The sequence below is a fragment of the Erythrolamprus reginae genome, chromosome 7 (genome assembly GCF_031021105.1).
Source record: "Erythrolamprus reginae isolate rEryReg1 chromosome 7, rEryReg1.hap1, whole genome shotgun sequence".
NCBI lineage: Eukaryota > Metazoa > Chordata > Lepidosauria > Squamata > Dipsadidae > Erythrolamprus > Erythrolamprus reginae.
In genome coordinates, this window is record NC_091956.1 from 11,590,476 (window position 1) to 11,611,129 (window position 20,654).

Sequence of the window (20,654 nt, forward strand, 5' to 3'; positions counted from 1 at the left end):
ATTGAACGGGTCCAAAGACGGGCTACAAGAATGGTGGAAGGTCTTAAGCATAAAACAGCAAAGACTTAATGAACTCAAACTGTATAGTCTGGAGGACAGAAGGAAAAGGGGGGACATGATCGAAACATTTAAATATGTTAAAGGGTTAAATAAGGTCCAGGAGGGAAGTGTTTTTAATCGGAAAACGAACACAAGAACAAGGGGACACAATCTGAAGTTAGTTGGGGGAAAGATCAAAAGCAACGTGAGAAAATATTATTTTACTGAAAGAGTAGTAGATCCTTGGAACAAACGTCCAGCAGACGTGGTAGATAAATCCACAGTAACTGAATTTAAACATGCCTGGGATAAACATATATCCATCCTAAGATAAAATAGTTTAAGGGCAGACTAGATGGACCATGAGGTCTTTTTCTGCCGTCAGACTTCTATGCTTCTATATTTTTCTGAACCCTGAAATAAGTGTTTGGCCTTATTATGGATTGGTCTTATTATCAGGGAGAGATTTTATTTTGGGGAAAGAGGGCAATATCGAATTGCGAAACAAGTTTTAAATAAGGCCTTTCTCTCTCTCTCTCTCTCTCTCTCTCTCTAATTCCCTTCTTTCCACTTTCCCGGGATCGAAACTTGGGTGTGTGGAAAACATTATCCTTCTCTTTATTCACCACGAGTAGCAGCTCTGCTTTCATTTCCCTGTAATCACAGCAATCTTGAGTTCCCAATCTGGTGGCATGATCCTAAATCAATAGTGCTAAAACATTCTGGGCCTTTTGTGGATTATTTCACGCAGGTTGATTTTTCCTGCCCCCCCCCCCCCCCCCGTCCTTCTCCGTTACAAAGAAATGTACATTATTAAAAAAATACCAGGCCGGTGATTGATCCCCGGCCTGTTTTGCCACAGGGCCAGGGAGACATGGCCTCCGGCGCGGCCGCCATCTTGTTTTCAGCTGAGATCTCGCGATATTTCGCGAGATCTCGGCCACCTCCTGGGAAGGCTTTGCCTTCCCAGTGACGTCATCCAGGGCGGAGCCTGCAGCCCTATAAAAGGGCTGGGTAGGCTGCAGGGCCTCCTTTTCGCCCTGGATGACAAGAGGCGAACACCCACCCGCCCTCCCTATCTTTCAGTGTGCCAGTGGGGGCCGCCCCTCGGGGGGCCGAATAGGAATTTTTGGCGGTCGCAGTATTTTCTGCGACCGTTTTTTCGCCTATTCCACACTGCGGTGATGGATATGCGGTTAGGGGGTGCTACGCTCATGTTCAGGCTCATTGGCGTACCTTTGGTCATTTGGGTAGGCAGGTTAGGGGCGGAAAAATGGGTGGTGGTTTAGCAACTGCGTGTTCTCCGTTGGGCATCTTTGGGGATGATTGACAGGTTCTCTCCAAAGGCTTGTGGTGGAAGCGACCTGAGCAATTGGGGGGAACCTGTCCAGCGCATGGCAGTGAGTCAGGTGACGGCGTGGCCCCTCACCTGGATCAGCATGGAGCTACGCCCATATGTTGCCCCGGAAGTTTTTATGACGTCATTTTCCACCCCGGAAGCAATTGTTTGACCCTGCGGGTCCTTGTTTAGGGTTATAGTTAATTTATGCAAATTTATTTAAATAAATTATGCAAATTTAATTAATAAAAATGACCGAGTTTAAATCCAGCTCTTGTGTCCGTGTCGTTACTCCACCTCTGCTGCAAAATTGACGTGGAAAAAGTGCAAGGTATACTGTCTGTTCTCTCTTGAACTTACCGGAGTTTGGCAGATTTATGGAAGGGCAGATGGCCATTACAGGTTTGAAAGCTGACAAGAGGCAGCTCGGAGCATTGTTAACACACTTACACAAACTCTCCGCAGTGTGGGGCGGCCATTGCATGGAATGTAATTCAGAGAATCGCTTTTTTATTGCCGCCTCTTATTTTTCCTTTTGTCAAATGGGCCTGGCGTGGCGCGGGAACAAATGGCTCCTATTACCCAGAATGTAATGGGTGTCAGAGAAATCACGTAACGCAAACAATCAAGAGGATATAGGTCATATTTCAACAGAGCACAGACCTTAGCCATATTTATGATTTACCGCATTGAAATGTGCTCTATTATAAAGAAGGAACTCTGCAGCGCACCGCACGTATTTTGAAATGGCAAACTCGGAGAGGGGTTATACCCACCATGCTAATTTGTGCATTTGGATCTGAGCTTTTTCATCATCATCATCATCATTAGCTTGCTTGCAAAGTCTGCATTTTGGGTCATCAGCTGATTTTTTTTCTTTTTTTAAATATATATTTATTGGGGTTTTTTGTTTTTGAAATATTTACATGCTAATGCTTACAGGTGGCTCAACATCATATATTTACATTTGTCTCAATATTTTCTAATATTATACATTTGTGCATATGATATACTATTCCATAGGAAACAATGTAAAAGCAATTAATGCGTGCAAAGGGGGAAAAAAACCGCAAAATGGCGCTCCACTGGGCGCCGCTGCCCGGCTGTCACCTTTCAAAACAGCCAGGGGGCTTCTTGGCATTCTCCTGAACGAAAACTTTTCGGGTTTGGGTTCGGGAGGCCACCGAGAAGCGCCGCCGCCCAGCTGTCACCTTCTGAAACAGCCGGGGGGCTTCTCGGTGTTCTCCCGAATGCCGAAACTGGAAGTTCGGGTTCGGGTTCTGGAGGCTGCCGAGAAGCGACCGGCTGTTTCAGAAGGTTACTGCTGGGCAGCACCGCCCGGCGGAGCGCCATTTTTCTGATCGGCAGCAGCGTTTTCAGCCGATCTGGAGGCTGGAAAGGAGGTGGGGAATCCCAGTAGGGAATTCCATGGGCGGAGCTTTGACATCACGAAGACGTCCTTCCTGGAGGCCAGGTTCGGGTTCGGGTGAACGCCGAGAAGCCCCCCGGCTGTTTTAAAAGGTGACCGCCGGGCGGCGGCGGCCAGCGGAGCACCATTTTGCAATCTGCGGTAGGTTCGTAAGCTGAAAAAAGTTCGTAAGAAGAGACAAAAAATTTCCGAACCCCAGTTTCGTATCACGAGGGGTTCGTATCACGAGGTGCCACTGTACTGTATTTATCAGTGGATAAGATGCACCCTTTTCCTCCCTAAAAGAGGCTGATAATTTGGTTGTGTCTTATACTCCGAATGTAGCTTTTTTTTCCAGCCCTAACTAGCTGCTAACACTTTTCTCAGCTCTTACCTTGCAGGCTCTTTCATTTTTTCTCTCTGCAAAGAATGTTTTCCAAGCCCTAAGTCTTTGCAGGGTTTTTTCATTGCTCTAATTTGTTCTGAGTATGTTTCTTTCCAGCCCTAATCAGGTGCTAATGATGTTCCCAGCATTTACCGGCTTGCAAGCTCTTTCATTGTTACTCTCTGCCAAAAATATATTCCAAGTCCCAAGTCCTTGCAGGGTGTTTTCCATTGCTCTACTTGCTCCAAATATTTCTTTCCAGGTGCTAATGACGTTCCCAGCTTTTGCTGGCTTGCAAGCACTTTCATTGTTACTCTCTCTGAATAAAGTTTTTTTTTTAAAGCCCTAACCAAGGGATAAAATAATGTGCTGGCTAAAGACGCTAGCCAGATAAATACCTGGTAAGCAGATTCTTTGCCCTATTTTCCTCCCCCAAAACTAAGGAGCATCTTATATTCCAGTGCGTCTTATACTCCAAAAATACGGTATCTACCAATCCTTGTCCTGATTAATCACAACAACCGACACAATCTTCAGGCATCTTAATAATCCACCTCGGTTGCCGATATTCCATATTCGTGAACTCTTAGAAAAAGCGAATCTGTCAAGCGCTTTGAAAATCAGGCTACCATATCTGCATTAGTATTTTAAAAAACAAAAATATAACAGATTCTTTGATATCTGAAGACTTTGGGAAATGGGATTATCCAGGGAATCATTATTTAAAGCCACTTAAGGCACTGAACGCAGGGTTTCCATTCGACACAAAACAGCTGAAGCTCTTCGAGAACGGATAATAAAATTAAATAGACATCATATAATAATAATAATAATAATAAATAAAATCCCACATGTCTGTCAAAGAGTCAGTTTAATCTTGTTGTCACTAAAGCAGAGGATAAATATAGACCTCTGGATATATATCTAATAATTTACCAGATAATAATCCCTGCGGTTAAAATTCCTGTCAACGGTACTAGCTCTGCTATCACTTTATCCAAAGATAGATTTTGTAGACAGCCATCACAGACGTGAGGAAAAAGGCCTAGAGAAGTTTTTACAGGCATTTGGTAGCTAATGTTAAACATTCTCAGCAAATTCTTGTGGCACATCTGAAAACTCCCAACACCAAATTCTGCTGACTTCACCCTAGTAAGAAAGGCCTAAAAGGTTAGTTTCCTTTTTGTGGAGTATCCTGGGAGAATTTGGTTGCAGAAGGAAGTAAACATGTTGTAAACACACACGTGCCTTTAATATACACTTTTTATCCTCTTCTTTGCTAAGTTAATTAAAATTAACTACACATGAGACATATTTCATCTACAGATAGCAATATTATATTATTTGACTGAAAGAGTAGTAGGTGCTTGGAACAAACTTCCAGCGGACGTGGTTGGTAAATACACAGGAACTGAATTTAAACATGCCTGGGATAAACATAGATCCATCCTAAGAAAAAATACAGGAAATAGTATAAAGGCAGACTAGATGGACCAGGAGGTCTTTTTCTGCTGTCAATCTTCTGTGTTTCTATTATAAAATCTATTCCCTTTTTCTATCCATAATAAAACATAAAAATCTTAACTCAATATTTAATTTAATCCTTTCACCTCTGTGTTAATTCCTTATCCATTGCTGCCACCAATCTGAGTCTTTGGTAAATTAAAATTAAATCATCGTGTATTCCTTCAAAAGTGATTAAGAAAATTATTTCTAAAATTATTTCTAGTTTCCAACCATTCATAAAACTTTTCCACATACACATATAGAGACACAGACACACAGGCTATGTTGTCAAAACTGGAAACCTTTCCTTTGGAGCATTTTTTAAAAAGGCTTCTCGATATTTAATTTAAGAGTACGTTGACGTGTCTACTTGTAGGATCTGAGTAGATATAAATCAGCACTTGGCGTCTTGCGATGGTTTTGAAGCTGGGTATGCAATTTTTAAAAACAGATTATTTGGGTTTGTTTTTTTTAAAAAAAAACTTGCAATAGAGAGTGCACCGTCCTACAAAGTTGTACAGTGGTACCTCTACTTACGAACTTAATTCGTTCTGTGACCAGGTTCTTACGTAGAAAGGTTTTTAAGAAGGAGTAATTTTTCCCATAGGAATCCATGTAAAAGTAAATAATGCGTGCAATTGGGGAAACCATAGGTAGGGTAGAGGCCCTGTTTCCTCCCAGGAGATTCCTAGAGAGGACCAACGGAGGCTTCTCCCTGCCTTTTCCAGCCCTGTTTCCTCGCAGGAGATTCCTAGAGAGGCCCCACGGAGGCTTCTCCCCACTTTTCCAGCCCTGTTTCCTTGCAGGAGATTCCTAGACAGGCGCACAGAGGCTTCTCCCTGCCTGTTCTGGCCCTGTTTCCTCCCAGATTCCTAGAGAGGCCCCACGGAGGCTTTTCCCTGCCCTTTCCAGCCCTGTTTCCTCCCACGAGATTCCTAGAGAGGCCCCATGGAAGCTTCTCCCTGCCTTTTCCGGCCCTGTTTCCTCCCAGGAGATTCCTAGAGAGGCCCCACGGAGGCTTCTCCCTGCCTTTTCTGGCCCTGTTTCCTCCCAGGAGATTCCTAGAGAGGCCCCACAGAGGCTTTTCCCTGACCTTTCCAACCCTGTTTCCTCCCAGGAGATTCCTAGAGAGGCTCCACAGAGGCTTCTCCCCGCATTTTCTGGTCCTGTTTTCCCCCAGGAGATTGCTAGAGAGGCCCCACAGAGGCTTTCCCCCATCTTTTCCAGCTCTGTTTCCTCCCAGGAGATTCCTAGAGTGGCCCCATGGAGGCTTCTCCCTGCCTTTTCCGGTTACAGTTTTGGAGGCTTGGGTTTATAGGTAAAAAAAACGGTTCTAGAAAAGTTCGTAAGTAGAGGCGTTCTTAGGTAGAGGTACCATGGTATATCCGAACTTATCATGCCCGGTTAAATCAAGGAAATGTTCCTGAGCCGACTTCAATAAATCATTTCTGGGTGTGTGATTCAGCCTGGATCCAACCAGCGTTGCTTTCTGAATTGTCTTTCATTTAGGGCAATTATGTACGAATCAAGGAAGCGCCATCTGTTTTTTCAGCACAAGGGCCAAAAGGACACTGTACACATGCAAAAAAAATATTTTTTCTTAGACAGGCTTTGGTGCTTCATTACTAAAACTATATTCCTTGTTCAGTAGAACAATCCCTGAATATTTTCAGAGGAATATCCACATTTCAGTAATTCTGACAACATTTCACAATTTTTCAGGATGTTGAGACTCTAGAAAAGTGTTGCAGAGAAGAGCAACGAAGAAGATTGGGGGGACTGGAGGCTAAAACATACAAAGAACGGTTGCAGGAACTGGGCATGGCTAGTTTAATGAAAAGAAGGAAGAGGGGAGACATGATAACAGCCTTCCAATATCTCAGGGGTTGCCACAAAGAAGGAATCAATCTATTCTCCAGAGCACCTGAGTGTAGAACAAGAAGCAATGGGTGGAAACTAAACAAGGAGAAAAGCAACTTAGAACTAAGGAGAGAATTCCTGACAGTCAGAACAATTAACCAGTGGAACAGCTTGCCTCCAGAATTTGTAAATACAGAGAAAAAAGAGAAAGAGAGAAAATGAAAGCAAGGGAGAGAGAAAGAAAGAGAGTGAGCAAGAGGGAGAGAGACAGAAAGAGAGAGACAGAAAGATACAGTGAAAAAGAGAAAAAAGGAGAGCGAGGGAGAGAGAGAGAGAGAGAAATAGACAGAGTGAGCAAGGGGGAGGGAAAAAGAGAATGCGAGAGCAAGAGAGAAGGAGAGAAAGAGAGTGAGCAAGGGGGTGAGAAAGAGAAAGGGAGAGACAGAGAGAGAAAGCGAGACAGAAAGAAAGAGATGCAGAGAAAAAAATTAGAAAATGAGAGCAAGGGAGAAAGAGAGAGAGAGAAAGAAAGAAAGAATGCGAGAGCAAGGGAAAGAGAAAGAGAGAAAGAGAGTGAGCTATGGGGAGAAAGAAACAGAGAGAAAGAGAGACAGAAAGAGAGATACAGAGGAAAAGAGAAAGAGAGAAAATGAGAGCAAAGGAAAAAGAGAGAGAAAGAAATAATGTGAGAGCAAGGGAGAGAGAAAGAGAGAAAGAGTGAGCAAGGGGAAGACAAAGAGAAAGGGAGAGAGACAGAAAGAAAGAGTTACAGAGAAGAAGAAGAAGAGAGAGAGAGAAACTAGGGTGAGGGAGAGAGAAAGAATGAGAGAGTAAGGAAAAGAGAAAGAGATGGAGACTGAGCAAGCGGGAGAAAGAGAAAAGGGAGGGAGGAAGAGAGAAAGAAAAAGAAAATGAGAGCAAGGGAGAGAGAAAGAGAGAGAAAGAATAACAGAGATGGGGGGAGAGAGAGGGAGTGCCTATTGAGAGGCTCATCCTTGGGGCTTGGAGGGCAGGAGCAGGTGGCCTAATGGCTTTTTCCCTTCAAGCCTGGCATCAAGGCAATTGCTATTTAAACGCTTATAAATAGAGCCAGCCCTAGAACGACCCAATCTGAGGATGCAAGAGCGCTTTTGCAGCTGTACTTTGGACTCGCACTGGGCACTTGTGACCTCTATCGTTTGTCAAAACTAATTTCGGTGGGGCTCGGTGTGTCTGTGTGCATTTGTGTGGTTTGAAGGGATGGAAAACGGGCAGCAGCATTGATGCTTGTTTACCTGGACCTAGATAAACCAGGAGGCCATTGTTAAAATATGCCCTTTGGCTTCAAAATCATGGAAAATGGAAGAAAGAAAGAAGGAAAGGAAGAAAAAGGAAAAAGGAAAAAGAAAGAAAGCGGGAGGGAGGGAGGAAAAAGAGAAGGAAGGAGAAAAGAAAAAAGAAAGAAAGAAAAAAGAAAGAAAGGGAGGGAGAGAGGGAGAGAGGGAAGAAGGAAGGAAGGAGAAAGAAAGGAAGGAAGGAAGGAAGAAATGGATGAAGGGTGAGAGGGAGGGAGGGAGGAAAGAAAGAAAGAAAGAACAGCCTCATTCAGAAAACCTCTTCACCTGCAAGAGAGATTGAAAAAAAATTCTCTCTCTCTCTCTCCTCCCTTCCCCCCTCTGTCAATACAGCTTTCAATTTGCCATCTCAAAGCTGCAAATACATCCTAATACATAAAATGATTTCATTCCTTCTCCTCCCCCCTCCATAAAGTTACGATATATACTGTGTTTCCCCGATAGTAAGGCAGTGTCTTACTTTCTTTTTACCCCCAAAAGCCCCACTGTGTCTTACTTTGGGGGTATGTCTTATATTGTCCCGGGCACCGGGGCCGGCTCGTCTTCGGGCTTCGGCGAGTCAGAGGGAGGGCATTTCAGCACACAAACGCTTCGAGGAAAAGGAAGGGACGCGGTCGCCCCCCCTCCCCTGCCGAACCTTTCCTTTCGGTCTCCACCCCCCCCACCTCCACGCTGTCTTCTCTCCCTCCAATCACCCCCCCTCCATCCCCCCTCCCACCTTCAAATGGGCTATTGGACGTGGCCAAACCCTGCACCTCCCGCGTCTCGTGTTGGCGTCGTCTCCTCGGCGGTAGCGCGTAGAAACACGTTCCCAAGCAGGAGCAGCGGTGGCAGCGGCGGCACCAGCAGCAGCAGCGGTGGCGGCAAGGAGAGGAGCCCTGCCTCGGATATGAAAGGCGGACCCGGGCAAGCGAGCGAAGCCAAGTGACAGCAGCAGCACCTCAGGGGCGAGTCCAACGAAGGGACTCCAGCTTTCCCTGTATTCCCGGAGCTGCCGCGCCTGCCTCTTTCCCTTTTTTCGCCGGTTGTGCGCGCCACTTGTGCGTGCCGTGTGTGGTGTGGCACGGTGTCTGTTTGCAGCAACGGCCGCGGCGGCAGCAGCAGCGAGCAACACGGCGTCGGGAAGGCTCCGGGGGAAAGCGGCAGTAGCCTCCCCAGCCGGGAAGAGCGAAGATTCTCTCTCTCTCTCTCCCCTGTCACCCACCCTCATGTTCCCCTCGGACCTCCTGGCTTTTATGCGCCGGCTTGGGATCCTGCGCCAAGAAGCCTGAGGGCGCACTGGCCCAGCCTGGCTGTGTGCTTGAGTGAGGGGCTGTGAAGTTGCTCTCGTTCTCGCTGGACTGGGGGTGAGAGGAAGGAGGTGGCGCTCGACCCCCAGCAAAGCCGGTGGCGGGAGCGGTGGCAAAACGGCGGGGTCCAGCCCTCTAGCTGGCGCCTCGCCAGCTATCCGCTGCTTCTTTCTTCTCTGCCTCGCCTCCGCTACTCCTGCCACCGCCTTTGCTCTCCCCGCGGGGCAAGAGGCCGGGCGAGCAGGCCGAGGTGCTGGAACTGGGGCTGCCTGTCCTTTGCATGAACGGCGGGCAGGTGGCGCTTGGCACCCGGAATCCCGTCTTCTCGCCACCGCCCGAGCTCCCTCCAGAGCCTGCCGCCGCCGCTGCGCTTCCTCCGCCGGCCGAGGAGTCCTTCTTATCCGCGCCGGGTTTGGGAGACTCTCCTGGGCGCGAAGCTCCCTCGCCAGCGCCGCGAACTGCTCCGACGCCTCCCTCGCTTTTAGTACCGTGTTTCCCTGAAAGTAAGACATATGTCTTACTTTCGGGGTAATGCTTATATTAGCCGACCCCCCTGAAACCCCACATATGTCTTACAATCGGGGGGGGGTCTTACTATCGGGGAAACACGGTATCTATAGACCCATCTTATCACATTGTCGTCATCATGATCACCCATCATCATCGATCCTTGTTTAATGACCCCCTACTAACCCCTTGCATTGGGGTGGAGTTGGAGCAACTAAACAGAGCTAGCAGACTGAAGGGCCGGATGCATTTCCCTGTCACCAGTACAGAGTTCTGTCCTCCTCTTGATTGTGAGGCAAGAGTTCTATCTCTAGGCCACCACATCATTTTACAGACCTCTCACATCTTGGACGTAAATTGTTTCAACTCCTACCCTCAAAACGACCCCATAGGGCAGTGATGGTGAATCTTTTTTTTTCCTGGGTGCCGAAAGACCATGGGTGTACACTATAATGCATGCACTAGTGCCCACACCCATAATTCAATGCCTGGGGAGAGCGGAAAACAGCTTCTCCTGCCCCCCCAGAGGGCCTCTGGAGGCTGGAAACAGTAGGCTCATGTTTCACCCTCCCCAGGCTCCAAAGGTAAAAACGCCCTTCCACATCCCCCTGGAGGCTCTCTGGAAGCCAAAAAACACCCTCCCAGACCCTCTGTGCATGCCATCTGCATATTGCTGAAACCATGTGGTTGGATAATCTCACCCAGTAGTTTCATGTACGAGGGTCGCCCAGAAATTAATGCACCACATTTTTTTTCTCATCCTACAGTAATTGTACGAAATGCGAAACTTTAGAAAGACATTATTTGAATTGTCAGGAGTGCGTGTGTAAATTTTGCGTTTCTTCAGATAGAAAGTTACGTAGTTGCAGCAGTGTTTTGAGATGGCGTCTGCAAGTGGATGTACAGGACATGGACAAAAAAATGGAAACACTTGACTTTTTGGCATCATAATGTTTGAACTGGCTGGCATAAACACGCACGTTGGAGCTGATCTAGGGCAATAGCTTGCATGCCAGTAGATTTGGCTCCGCCTGCCACCTGTGGCACCCCTGCCATAGGTTCTCCGTCACTGCTATAGGGCATTGCACACAGAGCAACTAGACACAAGGACAGTTCCCTGCCTGCACCATCACTCTGCTAAACAATTCATTACACCGCACTGTCTGTCCCAGAAACAACACCCCCAAGAAATAGGCCCCCGCACATTGATTTTACAAGATTTTACAAGATTTTACATCTCATTCTAATATTTTAGAAGTAGGGAGGTTTGGATTTAGAAATTCAGCAACAAAGCAAGAAATCCGTCTGTTTGGTGCCAGCTGCTAATTATAGTCCAAAATAGAAACCCAAAACTAACACATATTTCCTTTGATCACACAGCTCTCATTAACTGACTCACTATGAGTTGGCAGGAAGCCCAGAGATAATGATCCTAATTCCCAGTTCGTAATTCATCATTGAAATAATAATATCCCAAGAGAGAAATCCAGAGCGGACATCTGAGAACATAATGCAAGCTGACTTCCCCACTGAAGCGTCATGTGGCTCAACTTTAAATAGCGTAAGGTGTGCCAATTATTCTAATTTAATTTAATTTATTCGACTTCTAAGCTGCCAATTCTGTAGGACCCAGAGCGGCTTATAACAATAAAAACAATACAATGGTAGAATAATAAAAGGAAGTCGAACAACACAATAAATAAACCCTATGACCCTAACAAACCCAATTATAAACACACCCTCAAAACAACAATCTAACAAGCATCCATACCAAACAAACATGATTCAGGCATGAATTCTAGAGATCTATTCACGCAGAGACCTCCTCTTGCTTAGCCACTCGTGCCTTCTGGCAACTCTGCATACCCTAGCATCAACCAGATGCTCCTCCTCTTCTCCTCAGTCATTCATGTGCATCTTGGGAGATGCAGAAGGCCCTGGTTGGCTTTCATCTCTGACCCTACATCCTCTCCGACCTCCTCGCTCTCAGACTCAGGTGCCAGGTTCACGGGCCTAGGGTACCAGGCCACAACCGTCTCTCGATCCTCGGGATCCGTGACCAGCTGAGCAGGATATAGATGGGCCACAACAAACATTGACAAACTATAGTATTTAGTAAGATGTATTCATCTTCTTCTTCTCATCTTTTCCTATTACCTATCTCCTTCTCTACTTACGACTATAACTTTGTTTGCTTGTATCTTTACAATTTATATTTTTTTATTTAATTTCTTAGTCTGATTCATGTGGATTGCTTATTTAGTATCCTATGGCTATCACTAAGATTTGTATCTTATGATTTATGATGATTGCATTTATGATTATGATCATGATTTATCACTTGTTGCTTGTAGGCAAAGTGAGAGCTTCTTCACCAGAGACAAATCCTTTACTTGACCAATTAAGAATTCTATTCTATTCTATTCTGTCCATTCCACTCTATATTTTATTCTTCTTTATTCTATTGTACACTCCACTCCACTCTATATACTATTCTTCTACATTCTGCTCTACTCTACTCCACTCTATAGTCTATTCTTCTATATTCTATTGTACACACCACTCCACTCTATATACTATTCTTCTACAGTACATTCTACTCTACTCTACTCCACTCTATAATCTATTATTCTATATTTTATTGTACTCTACTCTACTCTATTCTACTCCATTCCACTCCACTGCACTCTATATGCTATTCTTCTATATTCTATTGTACTCTTCTCTACTCCACCCCACATTCTATTCTATATTCTATTGTGCTCTTCTCCACTCCACTGTACTCCACTCCACTCCATTCCATATTCTATTTTTCTCTAGTCTAGTCTAGTCAAGCAAAGGAATCGTGCGTTTCAAATCAGATCTCATCACAGAAAATTGTGCAAAGAGGAAACATTATTCTCCAACGCTATCCAAGTTAATTTCTTACAAGACCACCATAGCGCATCACTGCTGGCTTTGTAACTTCAAGCTGTCCGTAAAAACTTCTGGCAAAAGGCAGAGAAATGTGTATCTCACCTGCAGTTCCACAGAGTTCGGCATTCAAAGTTTCTTCCATAGTCTTCTTCTCAAATGGAGAACCCTTCGGATCACTGGAAGACAGGCCACATTTATAAAAACAAGCTGAAATGGAGTTGCTGTAGCCAAATTAGGTGTGAAAACCCCCCACCCTCTTAGGAATATTTACAATTCTTGATACTTACTTTGGCGACTCGGGCGTCAAAGGAAGCGATAAATTCATGGATTTGGCTGGAAGGTGGTTGGGAAAGAGAGAGAGGGGGGGAAATATGAAATATTTGCAAAAAAAAAAAGTAGAAAGTTGCACATCAGCACCTGTGGTTTATGGATGGGGATGCATGGAATTTTTGTCTGATCACAATATACAGGTAGACCTTGATGTACAATAGCCGATTTAATGATGGTTCGAAGCTATGACAGCACTGGGGAAAAATGTGACTTCTGTCCTCTTTTCACACTTACACGCGGCATCATCACCAGATGGGGATTGCTACTTACTGATGCTACCGGTGCATTAAGCGCGCAGATTTGGGTTGCCAGAAACATAGAAACATAGAAGACTGATGGCAGAAAAAGACCTCACGGTCCATCTAGTCTGCCCTTATACTATTTCCTGTATTTTATCTTACAATAAATATGTTTATCCCAGGCATGTTTAAATTCAGTTACTGTGGATTTACCAACCACGTCTGCTGGAAGTTTGTTCCAAGGATCTACTACTCTTTCTTTGTTGGGGGGAGGGAAGGGGGCTGGGCATGTGCATGCATGTTAGCAGACCCCCACAGCCCCTTTTGGCACACGAACCAAAAAAGGTTCGCCATCAGTGAGCTATAGTAATCATGTCAGCCTTCCTCACTGATGCCTCTGCTTGAAATATTTATAGCATTATAGCATTTAGATTTATCTACCGCTCCCCAGTGCTTTGACAGCCCTCTCTAAGCGGTTTACAGAACCAGCCTCTTGCCCCCAATAATCGGGGTCCTCACTTGACCCACCGTGGAAGGACGGCAGGCTGAGTCTGGTGGTGAGATTTGAACCGCTGAACTATACCTAGCAGTTAGCTGAAGGAGCCTGCAGTGCTGCACTCTAACCACTGTGCACGCCTCCTTCCTTCCCTTCCTTCCTTCCTTCCCTTCCTTCCTTCCCTTCCTTCCTTCCTTCCTTTCCTCCCTTCCTTCCTTCCCTTCCTTCCCTTCCTTCCTTTCCTTCCTTCCTTTCCTTCCTTCCTTCCATTCCTTCCTTTCCTTCCTTCCTTTCCTTCCTTCCTTTCCTTCCTTCTTTTCCTTCCTCCCTCCCTTCCTTCCATTCCTTCCTTTCCTTCCTTCCTTCCTTCCCTTCCTTCCCTTCCTTCCTTCCCTTCCTTCCTTTCCTTCCTTCCTTCCTTCCTTTCCTTCTCTCTCTCTTCTTTTTTGCAATAGCATTTAGACTTATTAACCGCTTCCCAGTGCTTTTACAGACCTCTCCAAGCAGTTTTACAGAATCAGCCTCTTGCCCCCAACAACCTGGGTCCTCATTTGACCCACCTCAGAAAGACGGAAGGCTGAGTTTACCTTGATGCAGTGGTGGGATTTGAACTGCTGAACTACAGCCAGCAGTAAGCTGAAGGAGCCTGCAGTGCTGCACTCTAACCACTGCGCCACCCCGAATTGGAGGGGGAAAAGACAGCCTGCACTAAAACTTCCCTGAGTCAATCTTCTGCAGAGTGTCCATTAAGAGTCCGAAGTAGACCTTTCCACCCTGAATGTAATTGATTTTCCTTCGTTCCGAGTACAACAGATTGGAGACATTCAACATTGGCACTTAGTCATTGGGCTTCGATAAACATAGAGGATCAGAACTATTGATTTATTTTGGACCCCAGGATCAATTAAGAAAATCCTCTCCATTCCTTCCCCCCTCTCTTTTATCCTGTCCTTAAATGAATCCTCCAGATAAAGCAATGTTCATCTTTCGAGAGAATTTACATTGGTTTCGGCTTTGTGACTCTACTTACAGTGGTACCTCTACTTATGGACTTAATTCGTTCCGTGACCAGAAAAGTTTGTAAGACGAAGCAATTTTTCCCATAGGAATCAATGTAAAAGCAAATAATGCCTGCAATTGGGGAAACTACAGGGAGGGTAGAGGCCCCATTTCCTCCCAGGAGATTCCTAGAGAGGCCCCACGGAGGCTTCTCCCTACCTTTTCCGGCCCTGTTTCCTCCCAGGAGATTCCTAGAGAGGCCCTACGGAGGCTTCTCCCTGCCTTTTCTGGCCCTGTTTCCTCCCAGGAGATTCCTAGAGAAGCCCCACGGAGGCTTCTCACAGCCTTTTCTGACCCTGTTTCCTCCCAGGAGATTCGTAGAGAGGCGCCATGGAGGTTTGTCCCCGCCTTTTCCAGCCCTGTTTCCTCCAGGAGATTCCTAGAGAGGCCCCATAGAGGCTTTCCCCTGCCTTTTCCGGCCCTGTTTCCTTCCAGGAGATTCCTAGAGAGGCCCCACAGAGGCTTCTCTCTGCCTTTTCCGGTTACAGTTTCGGAGGCTCGGGTTTGTAAGTGGAAAATGGTTCTTGAGAAGAGGCAAAAAAAATCTTGAACACCGGTTCTTATCTCGAAAAGTTCATAAGTAGAGGCATTTGTAGGTAGAGGTACCACTGTATTTTTAAAATGTCTACCAACAGTTTCCCCAAACGGAGTAGAATTCAGAAGAGAGGATTCTTTGTGAAGTAAACGAGTAAATACTTACTCTGCTTAGCAGGCGCCCCATAACATTCGTTCTCTAAACGATACAGAAATACAATAATTAAAATTATTTTTGTTTAAAAAAAAAGTCCTGTAATTCTCTCTTGCTTTCTATCAACAAGAGAATTCATTTCATGGGCATTTCTTTGCTCTTCAATGCAGCAATAATGTAAACCCATAAAAACAGACTCCACTTCAATTCTAGCACATTACCTGTAATATGGTTATCACACACGTATGTTTCCAAAAATCCCGAATGATCACTATTCCGAAGTTAGGAAAGTGAGTTGAAAAACTTTTTTTTTCAACTAAAGGTTGAAAAGGTACCACGTATGGTATCCTGTCCAATAATTTTACAAAACACATCAAGAAATTGTAGCTTCCTGCAAACATTTTAAGAAGGAAAAGGAGAAGGAGAAAGGGAAGGAGAAGAGGAGGAGGAGGAGGAGGAGGAGGAGAAAAAGAAGAAAGAAAGAAAGAAAGAAGAGGAGGAGGAGGAAGAAGAAAAAGAAGAGGAAAAAGAAGAAGAGAAGGAGGAAGATGATGAAGAGGAAAAGGAAAAGGAAGAGAAAGAAAAAGAAAAAGAAAAAGAAGAGAAGGGAGAAGATGATGAAGAAAAAGAAGAGGAGGAGGAGGAGGAGGAAGAAGAAGAGAAGGAAGAAGAAGATGAAGAAGAAAAAGAGGAGGAGGAGGGGAGGAAGATGAAGAAGAAAAAGAAGAACGGGAAGAGGAAGAGGAGGAAGAAGAGAAAGAAGAAGAGGAGGAAGAAGGAGAAGAAGAGGAAGGAGAGGAAGGAGAAGAAGAAGAGGAAGAAGAAAGAGAAGAAGAAGAAGAAGAAGAAGAAGAAGAAGAAGAGAAGGAGGAAGATGATGAAGAAGAAAAGGAAAAGGAAGAGGAGGAGAAAGAAAAAGAAGAGAAGGAGGAAGAACAAGATGATGAAGAAAAAGAAGAGGAGGAAGAAGAGGAGGAGGAAGAAAATGATGAAGAAGAAAAGGAAGAGGAGGAGGAGCAGGAGGAGCAGGAGGAAGAAGAATAAGAACAAGAACAAGAAGACCAGAAGAAAAAGCCACTATGCTCAACTGCAGACCACCTTCTCTTGATCAATGACACAGCAGTTCCAGATGTTGTGCTGAAGTGTCATAGCAGGACAACTCCCTTTGGAAACAGGGGGATGCATTTCTGAAGAAGCGATATTTGTAAATGATACTTTTCTAAGGGGCTGGGGGTGATAGCTGTAGAAATAGAACAATACATTGGGGCTAGGCTGGTCTCCTTGCCTCCCCCTTTACAAGTCTAAGGAATAGCAACAAACGCTTTCACACCAGAGGATACTAAACTTCATTACAGATGCTTAGATGGCCATAAAGAACCCTTTTGCGACTGGTTTTTTTTTAGTTCTTAAACTTGACACCGCTTAGAAAAGAAAGCCATAAAATGGCAAGAGGAGTTTTTTTAGATGTAATAGAGACGATGCATTTATCGCCTATTCAAAAGCTGCAAGAAAGCACTTTTGGGCGTCTCGGAAGGAATATATTGCTGGTTTTAACAATTCTTTTGCCTTTTAGTTTGGTTAAAAAAATACACTCATGGGGGTGAAGACATTCTGATGACATCTCTTGCCCAACTGGTGCAAAGACAGGAGAAAACTTGACAATCCCATTTTCCTTCCCAGGGTTAGGGCCCGGGGTTATTCCACCAGATCTATATATGTATGCATGCATGCACGCATGCACGCACGCACGTATGTATTTATGTATGTATGTATGTATGTATGTATGTATGTATGTATGTATGTATTTATGTATCTATGTATCTATGTATCTATGTATCTATTTATCTATTTATCTATTTATTCATTCATTCATTCATTCATTCATTCATTCATTCATTCAATTTTTATGCCGCCCTTCTCCTTAGACTCAGGGCGACTTACAACATGTTAGCAATAGCACTTTTTTAACAGAGCCAGCCTATTGCCCCCACAATCCAGGTCCTCATTTTACCCACCTCGGAAGGATGGAAGGCTGAGTCAACCTTGAGCCGGTGATGAGATTTGAACTGCTGACCTTCAGATCTACAGTCAGCTTCAGTGGCCTGCAGTACAGCACTCTACCTGCTGCGCTACCCCGGCTCTTGAGCCATTGCTAGCGGTTGCCTCACTCTGTGTAATTGTGGAGATGTCACCACCCAGAGTCAAAAAGGAGTTGGGCAGCTCACAAATCCAATACATTAAATTGAATTAAATTAAATTAATTTTCCATAATTAATTAAATTAAATTTAAGTAATTTATTTATTAATTTAATTATTAGATTATAGGCTACCCTTCTCCAATGAAATCACATAAATCAAATTGAATTGAATTGAATTATATTAAATTAAATTAAATGTCCATAATTAATTTAATTTAATTTAATGAATTTAATTATTAATTTAATTATTAGATTTAGAGGCCGCCCTTCTCCAATAAAATTCAATAAATTCAATTCAATTGAATTGAATTAAACTAAACCAAATTAAATGTCCATAGATAATTTAATTTAATTAATTAATTTAATTTATTTGATTTATAGCCTCATGGACTCAGGGTGGCTTACAAGAATAAAATGGAAACAATAACAATCAGTAATATTTAAAACATTATAATGAATAAAAAAACCCACAATAAAAGCAATCAATCATCCTACTATCATACAATGACCGGAGCGAAACTCTCACTCATGGTTCCCAAGCCTGCCGGCACAGGTGTGTCTTTAACGCCTATCAAAAGGCAATGAGAGTGGGGGTGCTATAAATCTCTGGGGGAAGTTAGTTCCAGAGGGTCGGGGCCACAACAGAGAAGGCTCTCCCCCTTAGACCCGCCAGCCTGCATTGTTTGGTCAACGGGGCCTGTAGGAGGCTGACTCTGTGTGACCTAACCGGTCGCTGGGATGTATGAGACATAAGAAGTTCAAGAAAGAGGTACGGGTTTCCCAGAGCTTGCTGGCAATCGGCAGAGTCAGCCTGCAACATTGCATTATAACAAGTCCACCATTATCTCTCCCTCCCTATTTTCCTTCCTTCCTTCCTTCCCTCCTTCCCAGAGTCTGCATACCTTGAGCCTGGTGAAAATCGAATAGATAGATAGATAGATAGATAGATAGATAGATAGATAGATAGATAGATAGATAGATAGATAGATAGACAGACAGACAGACAGACAGATAGGTAGATAGATAGTGTTGTGGTTAGCTCTGGCCCCAAGGACTGTGGAGGTGGATGTGGGGAAAACATCCACATGCCACAGGTCTGTTTTGCTCCCGATAGAATCTGCAGATGAAGTCTCCTCTGACCAAGGAAGCGTGAGTGACAGGGAAGAGGGGAGTTTGGCAGACAGCCCAGGAGGAGATCAATCATCTATATCATCCCTGGATTCTGAACAAGAACTTCTGACAGACCCACGCATGCGTAGAGTGATGCATAGGAGAGAACAACTGAAGGATTATTACAGGAGATAAGTGAGGCCACCTGTGGTTGGGTGGGGATGCTGTAATTAGTGCTACAGATAAAAAGAGCAGCGTGCTGGTTTAGCCTCGTGGAAGTTTATCTGATTCATAGTTGCATCAAGATCGTGGTTTGCTGTTTCCCTGTTCAAGACTGTGTGTGGAATTTCTGAATTGGACTCAATTTCCCAGTTACTGGGTGAGAAATTGGATTGCATTTAACCTGTGCCTTGTGCGTACTAGAAAATCCCTTTGACATTTAAAAAGGGAGTTGTTTCTGCTTTTCTGTTGATAAAGACTTTTGTTTTCCTTCTATCGTATGGTGTGTGTCTGTTTGGGACTAATTACCCTGTAATAATGGGCGGTTGGGACACGCCGGCAGAATAGATAGATAGATAGATAGATGGATGGATGGATGGATGGATGGATGGATGGATGGACGGACGATAGGTAGGTAGATAGATAGATAGATAGATAGATAGATAGATAGATAGATAGATAGATAGATAGATAGATAGATAGTAGCTGAGGCAAGGACAGGAGCCCACTCAGTCATAAGGCACTTGGGTCTCAAACTCTTTCCAGCTGACAAGCTCAAAGTCTTTAAAGCCATCGTTGGCTCAGCCTTCCATCCTTCCAAGGTGGGTCAAACGAGGACCCAGATTGTTGGGGACAATATGCTGATTCTGTAAACCGCTTAGAGTCAGCTGTAAAAACACTATAAAGTGATATATAAGTCTAAATGTGATTGCTATTGTGATATCCCTCACACTAAAGGCATTTCTGATGGAAAAGTAGAAAACACCCCCAATGCGCCTTTCTTTCCTCTCTCCACAAATGTATCCCGCTTAGTTTTATCTTGAAGCTAATACGTCAATCACCCTGGCTTAGAGAGCTGTGTGCATGCTTTCAAACCGCTAAGCGGATAGGAGCTGAAGCGAGGTACAGGAGTTTGCCCCATCATGTGGCACTTGGGGTCTTTAACGGCTATGCCCAAGAAAGTACCAGAAGAAAATGATTCCCAAGATCTGTAAACTTATCTGGGCTGGAATGGTGGGTCCAAGCCATTCTAGGCATGGGCCTCCGGAGCGAACCCCAACTCAGAAATCAATTATTTTATGATAAAACCCCATTCTTTATTCAAAATCAAGCATACATGAACAAAACACAGGGTTTAAAACAGCACAGAAGCAGTTATTTATATCTATAGAGGTATCTGTATTCCTGAGATAAAGCCCATTCATTTACTTAAAACATATGCATCTGAGCACCTGAGCACCGAAAGCTTTTCCTAGCACAGCGTCCAACAAAGACTGTCTTTTTGAAGCAGAAATCATGGTTTTAAAGCTTCATTCAAGCACACACCTCCAGTTTCATATCTCTTCCATAGAACAACGTTGATTCTCCACCCCCCATTTCCCAACAATCTTTTCTCTTTATACTACCTGGAACTAACATCACATCTCAAAGAGGATAAGGCTGTAAACTAAATACTTTTTACTCTGTAACTTCTCTCGCCTTCTGAGCAATCTTCTATAGCGAGGGTTCATCCAATTGCTTTCCACTCTCATATCCTCCTCACTCTCTGACTAGGACCACTCCCTCAATGTCACATTAGCCCCTTATAGTGGTTCGTCAGGCTCACTCAAGTCACTTTCTCCCTCACTCCCGCTCTCTGCATCATCTGGGAACACCCCCCCAGCCCATGGTATCCAGAGGGGCCTGGCTCATCCTCCTCAAAAGCTGACATAACATGAGGTGGACAAGGAAC

At 44.4% G+C, this 20,654-nt stretch overlaps 1 protein-coding gene across 6 annotated transcripts in view; it reads right to left on the reverse strand.

Annotated features, from left to right (window-relative positions):
* The window catches only part of PPARGC1A (PPARG coactivator 1 alpha), a 155,100-nt gene that overhangs the window by 31,121 nt on the left and 103,325 nt on the right, over window positions 1-20,654 (reverse strand). For all 6 annotated transcript variants that reach the window (XM_070756981.1, XM_070756980.1, XM_070756982.1 and 3 more), the window contains 3 exons: window positions 15,408-15,440; window positions 12,871-12,916; window positions 12,686-12,759 (listed from right to left, as the gene is read on the reverse strand). In XM_070756981.1, the coding sequence (XP_070613082.1) occupies window positions 12,686-12,759; window positions 12,871-12,916; window positions 15,408-15,440 (153 nt within the window). The remainder of the gene's footprint in view (window positions 1-12,685; window positions 12,760-12,870; window positions 12,917-15,407; window positions 15,441-20,654) is intronic.